We start from the raw sequence: 17254 nt of genomic DNA, 5'->3' as shown, positions 1-17254 counted from the left end.
TAGGGCCTCCGCGTCTTCTCCTATTGGACCCGGACGCCGACGCGTGCGCAAGAGGCGGTCACGCGTGCGCAAGAGGCGGTCCGCGCGCCGTCGGTGCCCTCCCATTTTCCCCGAGCCGGGAGCGCATGCGCAGATGCCGCTTTGGTGGTGAGGCGGGTGGGCTACCTTCACGTCGCCGGCGGCGGGTCTCCATGAGGAGAAAGAGGCGGCGGCGGCGGCGGTCGGTCGGGCGAGCATGGGCTCGTTGAGCAGCCGCGTGTGGGGGGAGGCAGAGCCGGGGGTCGGCGGAGAGGTCGGAGGGGGTCGGAGGGTCGACGGGGCCCTCCCCAAACGGAAGCGCGGCGAGGGGCTGAGCGAGAGCGAGAGCGGCGAGGAGAGCGACGGCGAGGAGCGGCTGCTCAGCACCCCCAGGAGGTACGGCCGGAAAGGGTCCCGGGGTCCTTGCCGCCCGGGTGAGAAAGGGGGGTCCCGTGGGGAGGGGGCGGCCCAGGTGGGGAGGGGACAGATGAGGCGCTGCTCTTCAGCCGGGGCGGGGAGGGTGACCGTCCCGTCCCGCTTCGACGCCTCCCGAAACAGAACAGAATAGAGCTGGGAGGGACCTTGGAGGTCTTCTAGTCCAACCCCTGCTCAAGCAGGAGACCTTAGACCAGGTTAACCGACCAGCTTGTGACTTCAACTCCCAGAATAGTTGAAGTCCACAAGGCTTAACAGTGGCCCAGGTTGGCTGAGAATTCTGGGAGTTGAAGTCCACAAGTCTTAAAAGTGGCCCAGGTTGGCTGAGGAATTCTGGGAGTTGAAGTCCACAAGGCTTAAAAGTGGCCCAGGTTGGCTGAGGAATTCTGGGATTTGAAGTCCACAAGTCTTAAAAGTGGCCCAGGTTGGCTGAGGAATTCTGGGAGTTGAAGTCCACAAGGCTTAAAAGTGGCCCAGGTTGGCTGAGGAATTCTGGGAGTTGAAGTCCACAAGGCTTAAAAGTGGCCCAGGTTGGCTGAGGAATTCTGGGATTTGAAGTCCACAAGGCTTAAAAGTGGCCCAGGTTGGCTGAGGAATTCTGGGATGAAGTCCACAAGGCTTAAAAGTGGCCCAGGTTGGCTGAGGAATTCTGGGATTTGAAGTCCACAAGTCTTAAAAGTGGCCCAGGTTGGCTGAGGAATTCTGGGAGTTGAAGTCCACAAGGCTTAAAAGTGGCCCAGGTTGGCTGAGGAATTCTGGGAGTTGAAGTCCACAAGGCTTAAAAGTGGCCCAGGTTGGCTGAGGAATTCTGGGATTTGAAGTCCACAAGTCTTAAAAGTGGCCCAGGTTGGCTGGAGGAATTCTGGGAGTGAAGTCCACAAGTCAAAGTGGCCCAGGTTGGCTGAGGAATTCTGGGATTTGAAGTCCACAAGTCTTAAAAGTGGCCCAGGTTGGCTGAGGAATTCTGGGAGTTGAAGTCCACAAGGCTTAAAAGTGGCCCAGGTTGGCTGAGGAATTCTGGGAGTTGAAGTCCACAAGGCTTAAAAGTGGCCCAGGTTGGCTGAGAATTGGAGTGGTCCACAAGGCTTAAAAGTGGCCCAGGTTGGTGAGGAATTCTGGGATTTGAAGTCACAAGTCAAGTGGCCCAGGTTGGCTGAGGAATTCTGGGAGTTGAAGTCCACAAGGCTTAAAGCCCAGGTTGGCTGAGGAATTCTGGGAGTTGAAGTCCACAAGGCTTAAAAGTGGCCCAGGTTGGCTGAGGAATTCTGGGATTTGAAGTCCACAAGTCTTAAAAGTGGCCCAGGTTGGCTGAGGAATTCTGGGAGTTGAAGTCCACAAGGCTTAAAAGTGGCCCAGGTTGGCTGAGGAATTCTGGGATTTGAAGTCCACAAGGCTTAAAAGTGGCCCAGGTTGGCTGAGGAATTCTGGGAGTTGAAGTCCACAAGTCGTAAAGTGGCCCAGGTTGGCTGAGGAATTCTGGGAGTTGAAGTCCACAAGTCGTAAAGTGGCCCAGGTTGGCTGAGGAATTCTGGGATTTGAAGTCCACAAGGCTTAAAAGTGGCCCAGGTTGGCTGAGGAATTCTGGGAGTTGAAGTCCACAATCTTAAAGTGGCCCAGGTTGGCTGAGGAATTCTGGGAGTTGAAGTCCACAAGTCTTAAAGTGGCCCAGGTTGGCTGAGGAATTCTGGGAGTTGAAGTCCACAAGGCTTAAAAGTGGCCCAGGTTGGCTGAGGAATTCTGGGAGTTGAAGTCCACAAGTCGTAAAGTGGCCCAGGTTGGCTGAGGAATTCTGGGAGTTGAAGTCCACAAGGCTTAAAAGTGGCCCAGGTTGGCTGAGGAATTCTGGGAGTTGAAGTCCACAAGTCGTAAAGTGGCCCAGGTTGGCTGAGGAATTCTGGGATTTGAAGTCCACAAGGCTTAAAAGTGGCCCAGGTTGGCTGAGGAATTCTGGGAGTTGAAGTCCACAAGTGGCCCAGGTTGGCTGAGGAATTCTGGGAGTTGTCCACAAGTCAGTGGCCCAGGTTGGCTGAGGAATTCTGGGAGTTGAAGTCCACAAGTCTTAAAAGTGGCCCAGGTTGGCTGAGGAATTCTGGGATTTGAAGTCCACAAGTCGTAAAGTGGCCCAGGTTGGCTGAGGAATTCTGGGAGTTGAAGTCCACAAGGCTTAAAAGTGGCCCAGGTTGGCCTGAGGAATTCTGGGAGTTGAAGTCCACAAGTCTTAAAAGTGGCCCAGGTTGGAGACCCCTGCCTTTAGACCATTTCACTCCATCAGAATAGGGCTGGGAGGGACCTCGGAGGTCTTCTAGTCCAACCCCGTGCTCAAGCAGGAGACCCTATATATATATACCATACCAGACAAGTGACTGTCCAGTCTCTTCTTAAAAGCCTCCAGTGATGGAGTTCCTACAGTTTCTGGAGGTGTTCCACGGATTGATTGTCCTCACCATTAGAATGAACGAGCTGGATGGGACCTTGGAGGTCTTCTAGTCCAGCCCCACCCACCCCTGGGCTCAAGCAGGAGACCCTATCCCATTCCAGGCAAGGGACTGTCTGGTTTCCCTCTTCTTCCCAGCAGATGCTGCTGCCTTTTTGCTTCATGGACACGGAGGCTTTTTCTCCCACCTTTGTTAGCTGTGCAAGTAACTCCAGGTTGGGGAAAAGTTCCGTATTTTTCCAACCTATTTCCCCCACAACAACCCTGCAAGGTGGGCTGGGCAGAGAAAGAGGCGCTGAGCCAAAGTCACCCAAACGTCATTCATGGCTTGAGGCGGGACTGGAACTCGCCGCCGCCTCCGGGCTTTTCGGCCTGGTGCCTTTTAATAAGGAAGCCAAACTGGCTCCGTTGAAGTCCCGGTTTTGTGAAAGGGCCGCCCATAAAGTCAGCCACAACTATGGAAAGCTTCTGAATAAAACCTGGGGAAAGGGGCTCCCCAATTTTTTTGACCCTGAAATTCGCTGGTCAGTTACAATTGGGGGAAAGCCATCCCATCAAATGGAAGGATGCTCGCAGAGGAATTGATTAGAGGGCCTTTAAAAGCCCCCAAGATTATGTATAATCTTACATTAATCTTACATAATCTTAGATTATGTATAATCTCAAAGGTGTATTAGAATATAATTTTATGGACTTCTTGGTGCTTCTGAGCTTGGTTGGTTACTTAGAGACGTTTCTTGACCCAACTAGGTAACATCATCAAGGGGGAATGAGTGTGGGGTTGTTCTTCATTTTTATGTAGCAGCTTATAGATACACCACCTTTATAAGAGATTTTATCAAACAAGAAAATAAATAAACCAGTGAAGGAAACAGACTGGAACACTTTCTCTCTGGCAACCAATATTCAGAAAAATCAGAATTTATTCTAGAGTAGACAAATAATTATGCAGAAGAAATACTCTTAAGCAAATAGGCACATGGGGGACAGGGGGACCAGACCTCTTCTGCAAGCAAGCTACTACCAGTATATATCAACAGGCAGGAGACACACACACACACACACACACTCCCTCACACTGATAACGTTAAGTAATTCGGTAATGAAATGTCTGCAAGCAAACAGCCTAGCTGAGAGAGCCTCAAGAACTCTACAGTGCAACAGATGAGTAAGCTACGGATGTTTTTCTTGGTATTTGTATCATATATATGTAAGAATGCAACACATGTTTTTTTTCTAACTCAGGAAAAAGCTAAAAAGCACTTCAAAATATATTTATCAGACTCTGTTTTTGAATGGTGAAAACAGTGACGTTAAAATATGCGCCCTGGGAGAAGAATGGAACTTGCACAAGATATACCTCTGTCAGGTAAAATTTTCCTTTTTCTTTCTTGGATCTCCGCTATCATTAGGAAGCAGCTTCAGACCTTTTGTTTAATACTCAAACGCAGAGTTCTGCTGCCTTGAATGAGGTCCAGGAAACACAGGTACTGTGTGGTTCTCCTTGAGACTCAGCCCAGGCGCTATTAAGCCAGGTTGTTTTTCTGCCGTTCAGAGGCCTTTCAAACCTACAGTTTATACATCCAACTTTATAATGTTTAATAATGGTGCTTAAGCAAACCATGTTTACATGTATGAGTATTACAGGCAATCTTCAATTTATGATCTTTCCGTGGTGGTTCAAAATTATGAGGGTCTTGAAAAATGTGACTTATTACCTACCCCCAAAGTTACAACTGTTGCACCATCCGCATGGTCACAATTTGGGTGCATGTGATCATGATTTGTGATCTTCCCAGCCAGCTTCTGACAGCAGTTGGGAAAGCTGGATTTCCTGAATGACCATGTGATTTCATTCATAAACCTTGTAAAAATGGCCATAAAATCTGATCTGGTCATGTGAAGACTTGATTTACGACCAAAATTCTGGTCCCAATTCTGGTCAGAAGTCGAGAAAGCTGAAATTCAGCAGCTAGAGAAATATTAGTCTGCAGTCACAATATTCCATTGCTGTACATATCAGAGCAGCAGAGAGCTAATAATATATTAACACAATTTATGAATAATACAGATTTGTTGGGCTTAAGGAACTAGAACAAGAAGAATATTGCTGTACAAATAGCTTTTATTTTTTTAATCTCTCAGGCTAAACATCAGTGAGTGATAGCAGCTCATAATGAGTCACCTCCAGCTGGGATGTGAACTTCTAGTAAACAGTATTTTTCTCCTCATTGGATCAAATACTAGCTATTTCTAGCTTTATAAGAAATGCACTTTAATGAAAAGGTATATCTAAGTGTATGTACTGTATGTATTAATTTATGTACTTGTATGTGTGCTTATAGAAATGTCAACGTATCTATAGTATAATACTCCCTCTCTCCTCCCAGTAATTGTATGTGTTGCATGTAGTTCCTTCAATACCTATATATAATTGTGGCCGCGGGAAGTTTTGGCCAAGGTTTAGATAGTAGTATGTATTTTGGATGCTGTTGTATTTTTTTCTGATCACTTATCTTTCTTGGATGGAATCTGTCCACTTGTATAAATAAATTATAACACAGGTTTGGCCTGGCCCCCTCTCTCTTCACATTGGATACCGGTTTCAGTTCCAGTGTAAGTAAGCCGCAGTTACAGCCAAGTTGATAACCTGCGATTTAATGCTAGTTTACTAACCAAACCAGAGCTTGATCTTAGTTTTAGTTCCTGGAGCAATCATTCCATTGTTTCCCATTTTAGATGCAATGAAAACCTATTCAGTTCAGATCAAAGTATTAAAACCAGTGCATGGAGATGAGGGGGATTGGTAGGCAAGTGAAGCAATTGGTTCAGAATATAACCAAGATTGAAATTTAAGAAATGTATCTTCAAATTAGGAGGGACAAATAGAACATTTAATTCAAGGGTAACTATCTTAGTTCCTTTTGCTATGAAAATAATATTGTGATATAACTTCTTATGTAAAATCTTTTAATTCCAAGGGTTGTACAATTATTTAAAAACATGATTTTTCCGTTTGTAGTCTGGCTACTTTTCAAGTATGTTCAGTGGGTCTTGGAAAGAATCAGGAATGGACACCATAGAATTGGAAATTCCTGATCAGAATATTGACATAGAAGGTAAGCAAGGAATCCACATTGGACTCTTTCTAAATAAAAGTTTCATAGTTTTCATTGTAAATGAACAGCAAATTATGAAAATCACATTTTTATGGTCTGGGAGATAAATGCTTTCCTAATGCTTTGTCACTATCAGCATATAAAAAGAATTAACATTTAATTTCATAACTGTTCATTCCTGCCACAATGAAACTTCAGTATAATGTAAGATTTTGTTGTGGCTTTTGTTGAGAGGATTGAGGTAGCTTGCTGAAAATCATTATGCAAAATTACAGGCAGCTTATGCCATTCTCGGGACAGGTTGCAGGCTGTATACACCCTGTCTTCGTTTAGTGACTGCTTTCTGTTCTAACAACCAAGTTGTTAAGCAAACTGGCCCTGTGATGTTGATTGGAACACTCTGCCTGAAATTGACCAGATTTTAATCAGTTTCATGCTGAAGGCAGGGGGGGAAATAAAACTGCCATTATTGATTAAATAGTATGGAGCATATTTCTCCCTGAAGCGTTGAAATTAATATCTCAAGCAACACATGTCTGCATTACTAACACTGTTATGAGCTAAGACCCTTGTCATGGCTCCCTCAGAAGCTAGCTTCTTCAACAAAGTGCGGAAGGAAGCCAATGTTGTACTGCAAATTTGGACCATTGGTTACGTGTGTGAGTGACTTCACAACCTAGAGAGTAGGACTCCCATTGCAATAATGCTTTTTTTTTTTTGCCCTTTAGCCATTGTGGGTGCATATTTTTCAACCTGATTGAAATGCCCGTCCTTTACTTTTTGATCGGTTTTTGAAGCTTTGTGCACTGTCCCACTTCGTCAGCTGGTGAAACCTGCAGGCGAATGGGAGTTTTCTAGCGTGAGAGATGCTTACGCTCGGCCCCAAATGTGGTGACTCCTGTACTTAAATTCACCATTTGTCCTGCTTAAGGTTTTACATTTTTTAAAAATAGCACCTGATCTACCACTTCTTAATATTCTGGGCATCATCTTCTTGTTACTATGTGTAAAATAATTTGAGAAATAACTTGTTTTCTATGCGTGAGAAGCCTTAGGATGTGGTTTTCTTTAGCCTTACAGGTTGCCTTTGGCTCACTTTACCGGGATGAAGTATTAATAAACCCTAGCAGAGTCATTGCCCTTCTGGCAGCTGCCAGCATGTTACAGCTGGTAAGTGGAAATGGCTCTGTGCTTTTACAGACCTTTGCATGGCAAAGTGCAGAGCTTTCAGTCCGAAATCTCCCGAGGTCGGTAAAGTGATAGGCCCAGATTGTTGGGGGCAAGAGGCTGACTCTGTAAAGCGCTTAGAGAGGGCTGTGAAGCACCGTGAAGCGGTATAGAAGTGCTATTGCTATCTTCATTTGTATTCTGGGGATGAGCACATGGTCGTTGCCACATCCCTTCCGATATCCTAAGGGCCGTGTTTTCAAGCACATGCTTAGCAGTATCAAAATATCTCTTAACTCATTTTGATTGGCAGAATTGGGAGAGACATTTTCTCGCTATCTCTTGCCCCTCCTCCCCTTTCTAGGTGGGGACATATAAATGAATGATTGATGCTGCAAGCACAAGGACTTCTTAGAAATGCGTTCAGAAAGGCTAGGATGCTTCTGGTCTCAAAATTAAACATCAGGGTACCAGCCACTCCCTTTTCTCCTTCAGTTACAAATAGAATACAATTTTGTCTACTCATGGTGGAGACTGGTAGTATGGCTGTTTGTCCAGAGGAAGCCAAAATATCTCTAGATATTCATTGCTTGCATTTCTGCCAGCTAGCTTGAGGTGAGGGCACCCCCTGCAGCATTAGGCCTGGGAGTAAGGATTTATTTTGCATCATTATATGTTTACAGGATGGCTTAATACAGCAGTGTGGTGAGACAATGAAGGAAACAATTAATGCAAAAACTGTGTGTAGTTACTATAATTCTGCGGGAACATATGGATTAGATTCTTTGAAAAAAAAGTAAGTATTGGCACTAAGAAAGGTTTTGTTGAGGAATAAAATTAGTATGACTTCCCTTTGATTTTTTTTTCATGTGATGTGGGCTTTGAGAAGCATGTCATGTGATATTTTTCAGCAGAAACCTTGCTGCTTATTTATGACAGAACATTGGAAGCATGTATAGGAAATTAAAAGTTAAAACTAGAACAATCCCAGTATGTAGTCCATTATGGTTTGACAACAGTCATAGTTGATGGGATGGGCTTAGGAATATGATGGCTGTGGGCTCCCTGTTTTACTATAACATCTGGGGGAAAGTGCTCAGCAGCGGCTTAGGAGAAACGGACCTTGCATCTCGTTGCATTGCCTATGTGCTGTGAAAGGACTGACTTGTTTTAAATCCAGGTGTCTTGAGTGGCTCTTGAACAACCTGATGACCCATCAGAGTGTGGAACTCCTCAAAGAGCTCAGGTATTTCAGAGTTTTCAGGGTTAACCCAGACACTATGGGAATAAAACGCAATTCAGAACACAAGTCATGCCTTTTGGCGTTTCAAAGGCCGCATTGTTTGTTTCAGCATAAACCTCATGAAACAGCTGATCAGTTCCTCTAACCTGTTTGTCATGCAAGTAGAGATGGACATCTATACTGCTCTAAAGAAGGTACCAATATTTAATAACATCAGTTTGCTCCAAGTTTTGTTTTAATGATGCAAAAATAACCTTTAAAACCCCACTGATATTTCTTCCAGATTGACAGTATTCTTACAGACCAATGTTATATGTGTTTGTGTAAAGCTTTAGTTACTACTACATTCGTATCGGGATTGCGCTGGGGTATTATAAAGATTGAATGGTGACATCACTGCTGCCTGGGGGACGCCCAGTTGGGGGCTCCTTTCATGTCCCCGTTAAGTTGCCCACCAAGGTGGTACCCATTTGTCTACTTGCAGTTGCCTGCTTTCAAACTGCTGGGTCGGCATGAACTGGAGGGTGTGAAGGAAACTCATCCCGTTCCATGGCAGCAGCCAGGTCTCAAACGTGGGCCTGCCAAGAGTTGGCCCGGCATCCTGACCGTGTGAACCACCGCGCGCCTGAAGCTTTAGCTCCTTGGTGTATACCTCAAGTGAACCTTACAGCTGTTCCTTTGTTTCTGTGTAGTGGATGTTCCTTCAGTTGGTGCCTTCTTGGAATGGATCCTTGAAACAGCTTTTAAGTGAAGCAGACGCCTGGTTCTCCAAGCGCAGGAAAGGTCTTTATGAATCAGTGCTTGGTGAATATTTTGCATGTTGGAGGCCTTCAAAGCAGGATATATCGTATCTTCAGCTAATTCTTCATTATGGGCTGTTCCATACTGGCCTAGCATGCATATCTTTTGTGTGGGATGGGGAATTTGTAAACCATAATCTTCCACTAGTTTTTCCTCTGAGTCACTTTGACTTTTAAAAGCAAAATCAGGATATAATCCTATTAAACCCTATCCGAATTTACTTCTCTGTTGGGATTGATAAACTGCCTACAGACTGCAGTGCTGCTTTTCCCTTAACGGTAAAAATATATTTGGACCCTTAAAAATCTGCTTTAACTTTTCAGATTTTGAGGACGGGATCTCATTCTTGGAAACGGAACAAGGATATGCATTTATAGCCGTGTTCAAATATCTGAGGCTGCAGTATATAGTCAGTGATCTGGCATCCGCAAGAATTATTGAACGAGACAGCCTGATCCCTGCAGGTAAGAATGGAATAGCCTGTTTTCTTTTCTCTATCGTGCCAGACACTTGAGAAAGTAAAATCAGGCCTATCACAATCGGTGTGCCACCAACAAGTGGACGTGCCTTGGTAGTAAAATTGGCGAATCATTGAATCTCGTTTCCGGCACTTAAGCTGGTTTTTGGCTAGGTTTAAATTATTTCTCCACTTCTCTTACGTCCCGCTGTGTGGAAAGATAATAAAGGAGGAGGTCATAGCCTTTCCTCTTCTTGTCCTCCACTTCCTTCTCTAAACTTGTGGCTTACAGCAGGGCCTGCTGGCTAATGACCACAATAAAGTGATTTGAATTTGTTTGCTACGGTATTTGTTTTTAGACTCTGTTTTTTTTAACTTGCATCTAGGGGTAAATGAACGGCTCAGAGTCAGTTTTGATTGGGACAGCATAGAAGCCTTGTAAAAATATTAAGCGCTCCTTCCCTTTCTTGCTTTTTTTGTAAAAGGCCCACTTTGGTCTTTCTAAATTCTAGACTGGCTGTTCTCTGTTTACAAGCAGCAGTGGTTTGCCATGCTTAGAGCCGAACAAGACAACGACATTGGGTACGTATAATGCCTCTTTCTCTGGGACTGAGAAACACACCTTGCAATGTTCCTATAAGGAGAAAACCAATGTAAGCCTTTTTTTATAAAGTAACTGAAAAGCAGCCTAGGTGTTCCTAATTTCAAAAGATTTTTGGTGTAGTTGCAGCAAAACTTCATGATATGATCAAAAGTGGAAAGGCTCAACCCCACCCGACCACAAAGGAGGGCTCAGGGGAGAGGGTAGAATTTACAGAGGTGGCTAAAGCAACTTCTTTGAGCCCACGTGGATATTTGTGGCAGCTTAGAAACAGTCACAGCCGCCGTCCCCAATCTCTCCGCCTCAGGGGCCCCGCAGCAGCAGTGCATTGTGGGGGGGAAAGGTACGGTTCCATGCGCACTGCTTTCCCAAGTGCAGCTTTGTCTGCCCAGCCCGGTTGCGAATGGGCTGCAGCCTCGCACTGGACCGCAGCCCTGGGGGTTGGGCACCCCCTGAGTTACAGGGTTTGGTTTGGTTTTTGCGTGAAACAGAAAAAAAATACATTTATAACATTGTTTGATGATCAGAAAAATAGGTAATAGAAAAAGCGAGATATTTTGGTGATCATAGAGTAAGGTATAACTTTATGCTACACTGTATTATACAGAGTAAGAGACTGAGACCGACCTAACGATGCCTCCCTTTGCTGCAAAGGAGATTGGAAGTTGCTTCTTCCTATTTGTTGTTCTTTTTCTCTGCATTTTTGTCTTTATTTTCTTCTGTGTTTTTGTTAATTTGTACCCTCTCTTTAAAACTTTAATAAAATTTATATTTTTAAAAAGATTTTGGTGTGTTAAAGAACTTTAAGGATCTGAACTTATTTTGGATAAATTTGTGAAAGATATTATGAAACCTGAAGATATTAAACAGATAGAATTGTTTTGCACGAATTAGTACCTTTTGCAGAGAAAGCCTTTTTTCACCCAAAAATATTGCTTGCCAACAAGCATTATTAAAAGTTAGTCAGAAATATTACATGGTTTGATTTCCAAAAAGTTTTCGACTTTGCCTTCAATGGACATTTTGAATAACATAGCAGGACTAGCATAGCAGAATATGCTTTTCAGTGAATGGAAATTGCTAACGAAGAAAAGGTCAAAATTAAGAGAGAATGGATAATTCTGAATTATGTATCGCTTGCATCTGAATTATGGAAAGTAATCCAGGTTAGTGGATTATTCCCAATTGTTCACAATATAACAAAACCTAAACATTGCAGTAAAGATTTTCAGATTTCTTCTAATGAAGTGACAAGCTAAGGGTACAGTCTCTTAGAACAGGAATTCTCAAGAGATACTATGGTTGTAGTGGGCGGTGTCCCTTTGAGTTCAATGAGAAGATCCCTCTTCTAGTAGTTTTCAGCTGATAACTTAATTTTTGGTACTTGTACTTCTGGTGCTGTTCTGGGAGTCCCAATAGATCCTCTTCAGGTATTCCCATTATAGCACTTTAGCCTTGGGTTAAAGTTTGGCATCCTCTGTATTGAAGGGCAGGTATAAGTCCTTTGCCAGGTGGCTTTCAGTGCATGGAAAGTACTTCTTACTCTCCTTTGTAGCTTGGGGAGAGCATGGAGGTCAGAAAGCAGAGCAGAATGTGGCTCTTTTTCTCCTTTGAACATCACGTACTACCCCAGTATCAGAGACACGAACAAGCCCTGGGCAAAACAGCTCTTCTGTGCCCCCTCAGCTTTCTCTCCACCATAAACCACCATGGTCATCCCTGCTCTGGGAAAGTATATAAGGGGTTGCTAGTGTCCTGCTAGGGTGCTGGTTACTCAACCGTGATGTACTTAGGTGGTCATTTTATCATGGCCTGGGGAAGATAACTCTGGTGCGTTGGCTGGGAAGGAATTTCAGGACACTTAACAAGACAACTTTCTGGGGGAAAGTGAATTTATTCAGGCGTTAAGATCTGTACGCAACCAGTTAGAACAGGGGTCCCCAACCACGGTCCGCGGACCGGTACCGTCCGTGGAACAAGTCCTACCGGGCCGCTGGTTGCTGGGCGCCGCCATCTTTTTGATGAAAAGTGCTTCTGGTGAGCTTTTCGGGTAGAAAGCTCACCGGAAGCATTTTTCATCAAAAAAGATGGCGGCGCAGCTTTTTCGGTGAGCTTTTCCGGTAGAAAGCCATTTCTACCCGGAAAAGCTCACGAAAGCGCTGGCGCCGCCATCTTTTTCATCAAAAAAATGGCGGCGCCCAGCTGATGCCGGTACCGGGCCGGGCGCCCAGCTGATGCCGGTACCGGGCGCATAAAAAGGTTGGGGATCACTGAGTTAGAATACTTCTCTTGTGCTAGAATGCCATTTTATAGAAAGTTATTTTGTATGTTCAAGGCCTCAAGAGATTAACAAAGAGGAACTAGAAGCAAACAGTATGCGGTGTGGCAGAAAACTTGCCAAAGATGGTGATGTAAGCACAAATATTTTTCCATGTCCTTTTTCAAAATGCGTAATTCATTTACAGTTTTCGTAAGCTGTTTGTTCCCCCCAAACGGTGTTTTCTTAACTAGATTATTTCACAAGGTTAAATACTTTGTGATTGGAAAATATAAAAACAATGACAGTGCTCTTGTAGCTTTTTTAAACCACCCGTCTTGAATTTCCTCCGTGACACAAACCGTACGAGGTGTCAGAATGGAGGGGGTCCTTTGTAGCAGGTGACTTAAGTTTGGGATTTCAAGCCTCTCTTTTAGAATGCAACTATTTCTTCCATTTCCTTTTTCTTTCTTCTTGCAAGTATTGCTGGCGATGGACAGGCTTCAACTTTGGCTTTGACCTGCTGGTCACATACACCAACCGTTACATTATCTTCAAACGCAACACGCTAAACCAGCCCTGCAGTGGCTCCATCAGTTTGCAGCCCCGGAGAAATATCGCTTTCAGGTGGGTTCCCTCTCTTCTTTGGCTGGTTCTCCACGGTGAGGAGGTGAGAGAACCACAGCTGCTCTTGTAGGCTTCGCTGGAGGGAAGCGCAGCAGTATCACTGAAGCAACGGCGGGCAAGAGGGGAAAAATACTGAAGGTATTTGCCAGGGCGTAACATTCCAACCCCTGCAGATGTACAGAGGTTTGTTTTTTTAGGATAATGACAGACAGCAGCCCGTCACCATTGCCATAAAGGTAACGGGTAACAGGCCAGGTCTTCTTCCCAAGCACAAAGATGTGTCGTGTGTTTTACCAAACAAGGGTGGTTAAAAACGCTGAGCTTGTCAGCTGGAAAGTCGACAGCCCAGGTTTGAGACCCGAGTGCCACGCAACGTGGCGAGCTCCTTTTCTCACCCCAGCGCCCATCAACCTAGCAGTTCGAAAGCAGGGAAATGCGAGTAGATAAGTAGGTAGCACTTCAGTGGGGAGTAGCTGCATTCCGTGACCTCAGGCTGGCCACCTGACAGCAGAAACATCTTGAGACAACCTGGACTCCCTGGCCCTCAAAACCGAGGTGAGCATCGCCCCTCAGAGTCGGCAGCGACTAGCAGAGTAAAATCCGCAGGGACTCCTGGACCTTTTACAAAAGCAACTTCCGCCCAGGGCCATTAAGGAGCCAGCTGGGTGTGTTTTCAGTCCAAGGGACTCTTGGGTTGGCTGCGCATTGTTCTGGGCACTGTAACCAGACTAGAAGAGGTACTTCTTTTTATCTGTTTTTAACTTATAAGATAACCTTTATTGTCACTTTTTTGTGTACACAATTATATGGGTGGGTGTGGGTGGGTGTACATACATACATACATACATATGTATGGTATTCAGCTTTGTTTGGGTATTTTCCCATGTCATTGTAGTTGTGCTTTTAAAGTTGTAGCAGCTTTAAAAACACAACTACAATGACGTGGGAAAATACCCAAACAAAGCTGAATAACATACATGTAAGTACCCGCGAAAACTTAAGAAAACATACATACATACATACATACATACATACATACATACATACATATACATATACACCTAAAATTGATTTGCTGACCATCTCATACCCAGTAATTCTTTCCCCCCTCCCTTCAAGGCAAAAATCACAACCTCCTTTCTCCACTGATTTTATTTATTCATGTATTTATCCAATGTTGAAACCACTTAGTGTAATTGCTCTTCTGCCCTTAGGCTGCGCCTGGCTTCCTTTCATAGCAGCGGAAAGCTTATTTGTAGCAGAACTGCAGGATACCAGATACTAACCCTCGAAAAAGATCAGGTTTGTATGTGCAAAGCTTTTGGGTCATTTTAGCTAGCAGAGTCAGAGCAGAAAGTAGGATTCTCATAAGAAGCAGGAGGGATAAACAGAAGTGAACCGGGTTCCATGCTTGGCTATCTTGAAACTACGTTGTCCCGTGACAACCCTGTTTGCAGGCTGCCTCTCCCAGAGGCTGCTCCAGCTCCACTGAAGGTCCAGAAGGTGGTGTAGCTGGGCCACATCTTCAGAGCTGGCAGGCTGCCCATCTTTCTCCCTGCAGGAGAGACTAGCCTCAGGTTGCTTTTGCAGAACACGAAGAAGAAAGTCTTGGGGAGATGCAGCGTCTATCACAGCTCTCCTCAAATGATGGGGGAGAATTCCTTTCCTCACAAACTCCAAAATTTCTGGGCACAGGAAGGAAGGATGTTTGCTGCTGTTTGGGTGGAGAGTGCTGGAAAGGTCAAAAATCCTGGAAAGTCTTTTTTTTAAAAATGCAATCAGAGAAAAAAGAGAAATAATGGTTTTCTCCTTCTGTACGTATTCCACTGAGGGATGATGCTTGATTGAAAATTGCCTCTGAAGTTACAGGAGTCGCGCTTATCTTTGTGTGCTCGTGTACATACATTTTGCTGTTTTCCATTGACATATTCATAGATGCCTTGCATATTTGCATGCATATATTTTACTGTTGTTTTGCACTTCTGGCTGGATGCTAACTGCATTTCGTTGCCTGTATCCATGGCAATGACAATGAAGTTTAATCTAATCTAATCTAATCTAAAGAATGTTAGAAAATTAGTTTCAGGATTTCTAGCCTTTTCTCTAAACTGTTTTTTTCCCGGGTTTCTGAAGCATTTTTATGTTTGGTCGGATATCAATTTATTTATTTGCTTCTTAGGAACAAGTAGTGATGAATCTGGACAGTAGACTGCTGGTCTTCCCTCTGTATATCTGCTGCAACTTCCTGTACACTTCCCCTGAGAAGAGACGAGAGAACGGTGGGCAGTGAGGCTGACTTTTGAAACGCCCTTGTGTGGCCACTTTCAATTGGAAGCTCCTGGTGCCCTGAAAGAAACATCGTGAAATGGGCTCATCTATTGAAGGAAAAGAGAGGAATCTGGTATCCTAACCTAATGCATCAGAATACAAGCCCTGGCAGCTCCAGCTGGCATGACTAACTGGTGAGGTATGTTGGGAGCTGTGGTTTTTAAGGAACTGTAAGCCACAGGCTCCCCCCCCCTCCCCCCTCGCCTCTTCACATTCCCGTGCCCGTCTGAATAGCTGAAACTATTTACAAGGACCCCGTTTTCTACCAGTTTCCTGACAGTACAGAAAGAATTTGAACACAGTTCATTAACTAGGCCTGCTTCATTAAAGAGAGTAGGGTGATATGTCAATAAAGCCCACCAATTAACTTTAATAGAGAACACACTATTTGTTATGATCTCTTGATTTGTTCTTCCGACCAAGTTAAGGGTCAGTTCCTGGGTTAGTGAAATCTCTGGATTGTTTTTAATTCATTATACTTGTAAATACTTCCTATTGAGTTGAAAACTTTGTATAATATACCTTGTTTTGTTTCCAAGAAATATATATTTTTAAACACGGATTGTATTTTTTAAGAGTCATTTTGTAGAATCCAGCTGCCTCAATTCAGCATTTTTAATTCATCAGATCCATCATTTAATTCTTGGATATACTTTTTGGTTTTTGACTTGAAGCAAAAAAAAGAAGATCCCGAAGCGAGTGGGTCAGCCACTGTCAGTCAGGAGGCCCCTGCCCCGCCAAAAAAAAAAAGGGGGTGGCGGAGGAAGGTTTTTAACCCACCCCCCCCCCCCCCCCCCCCCCCCCCCCGCTGTGCTGGTTTGTGTCCCCCCCCCGGAAACCATCCCCCCCCCCCCCCCCCCCCCCCCCCCCCCCCCCCCCCCCGGTCTGCTTCCTATCCTGTTAAATACAAGCATCGGAAGGCCTTTTTTTTTACTGAAATCAGACTCGGAGGGGGAATGTAAATCCCATCTTCAGGAATTTAGAACTTAGAAAAAAATTAGAATTCAGAAAAAGAGTTGCACTTTTTTTATTTGAACACTTTCTTTGCATAAGATTGCTATTCCAAAAATTGTCTATCTTTAAACACTTGCTATAATATTTAATTCAAAATATATCCCTCATGAGTTATGAAGATAAAATATCTTGGACAGTGAAACAATGACAGATTGAAAATAAACTAGTATCTGTAGTTTAGAATTCTTCATTGTTTATTTGGTTTTGGGGAGGATTCATTCAAAACAATTGCTAATCCTGGCTTCTTTTATACGCAGTTTTGTAACCCAACAAGGACTCACCTATTTTGTTTTTCTGGGAGATACTTTGCCAGGTACGGTATATTAGGTGTAATCCTGTGCTAGCACATTAAAATTACACAGCTTGATATTGAAGGTAAAATTCAAGTTAATTCAATTCAATTCCAAAAGGGGAAAGTGTGGTCCTTGTGGCTGCAGAACTATTCCTGCCACAATGGGTGGACTGCTTGCGGAAGGCTGTTAGCAGGGTTACTAGAATGTGTTCAGTGACAAATTTACAGAAATCCACTTTAGCCTAGTCAGGACAGGTTTCCGCCCAGTGCTCGCAAGCAGGTAAATATTGATCTCAAAAAAGGGCAGCGTTTGTAGCTGAGGGCTGAAGGGAAGGGTGGTTTTCTTGCAGATGTTCCATAACCCAAACTAAGTGACCTGAATGGTACTTACTCAGCAGGCTGAATATTAATGCTGAATATTTTTATTTACAAGGATGTCTTTTGCCCCACTGGAATCTCCC

The 17254-nt window shown here is 44.2% G+C and overlaps 1 protein-coding gene across 1 annotated transcript; it reads left to right on the top strand.

The window, feature by feature from the left end:
• The first annotated feature begins 117 nt into the window (after nt 1–117).
• GMCL1 (germ cell-less 1, spermatogenesis associated) lies at nt 118–16684 on the top strand. The gene is made up of 14 exons (XM_087969870.1): nt 118–414; nt 4133–4256; nt 5910–6006; nt 7079–7176; nt 7857–7969; nt 8354–8419; nt 8526–8610; nt 9109–9199; nt 9541–9681; nt 10187–10256; nt 12611–12686; nt 13014–13159; nt 14374–14461; nt 15339–16684. The coding sequence occupies exons 1-14, from the start codon at nt 236–238 to the stop codon at nt 15447–15449; spliced, it is 1485 nt and encodes a 494-aa protein (XP_087825996.1). The 5' UTR covers nt 118–235; the 3' UTR covers nt 15450–16684.
• The last annotated feature ends 570 nt before the right edge of the window (nt 16685–17254 follow it).

Source organism: Notechis scutatus, chromosome 7 (genome assembly GCF_049901735.1).
Source record: "Notechis scutatus isolate UNSWTSFEM ecotype Mainland chromosome 7, rNotScu1.2, whole genome shotgun sequence".
NCBI lineage: Eukaryota > Metazoa > Chordata > Lepidosauria > Squamata > Elapidae > Notechis > Notechis scutatus.
The sequence above is the reverse complement of the archived record's forward strand: the minus strand, read 5'-3'. Positions and strand labels throughout refer to the sequence as shown.

Bases quoted from the DNA above. Each gene is read 5' to 3' on its own strand.
- GMCL1 (XM_087969870.1), top strand. From the start codon at position 236: ATGGGCTCGTTGAGCAGCCGCGTGTGGGGGGAGGCAGAGCCGGGGGTC. The intron at 6,007-7,078 runs GTAAGCAAGGAA...GGTTTTCTTTAG, and splicing joins TCAGAATATTGACATAGAAG to CCTTACAGGTTGCCTTTGGC. The intron at 8,611-9,108 runs GTACCAATATTT...GTTTCTGTGTAG, and splicing joins TCTATACTGCTCTAAAGAAG to TGGATGTTCCTTCAGTTGGT.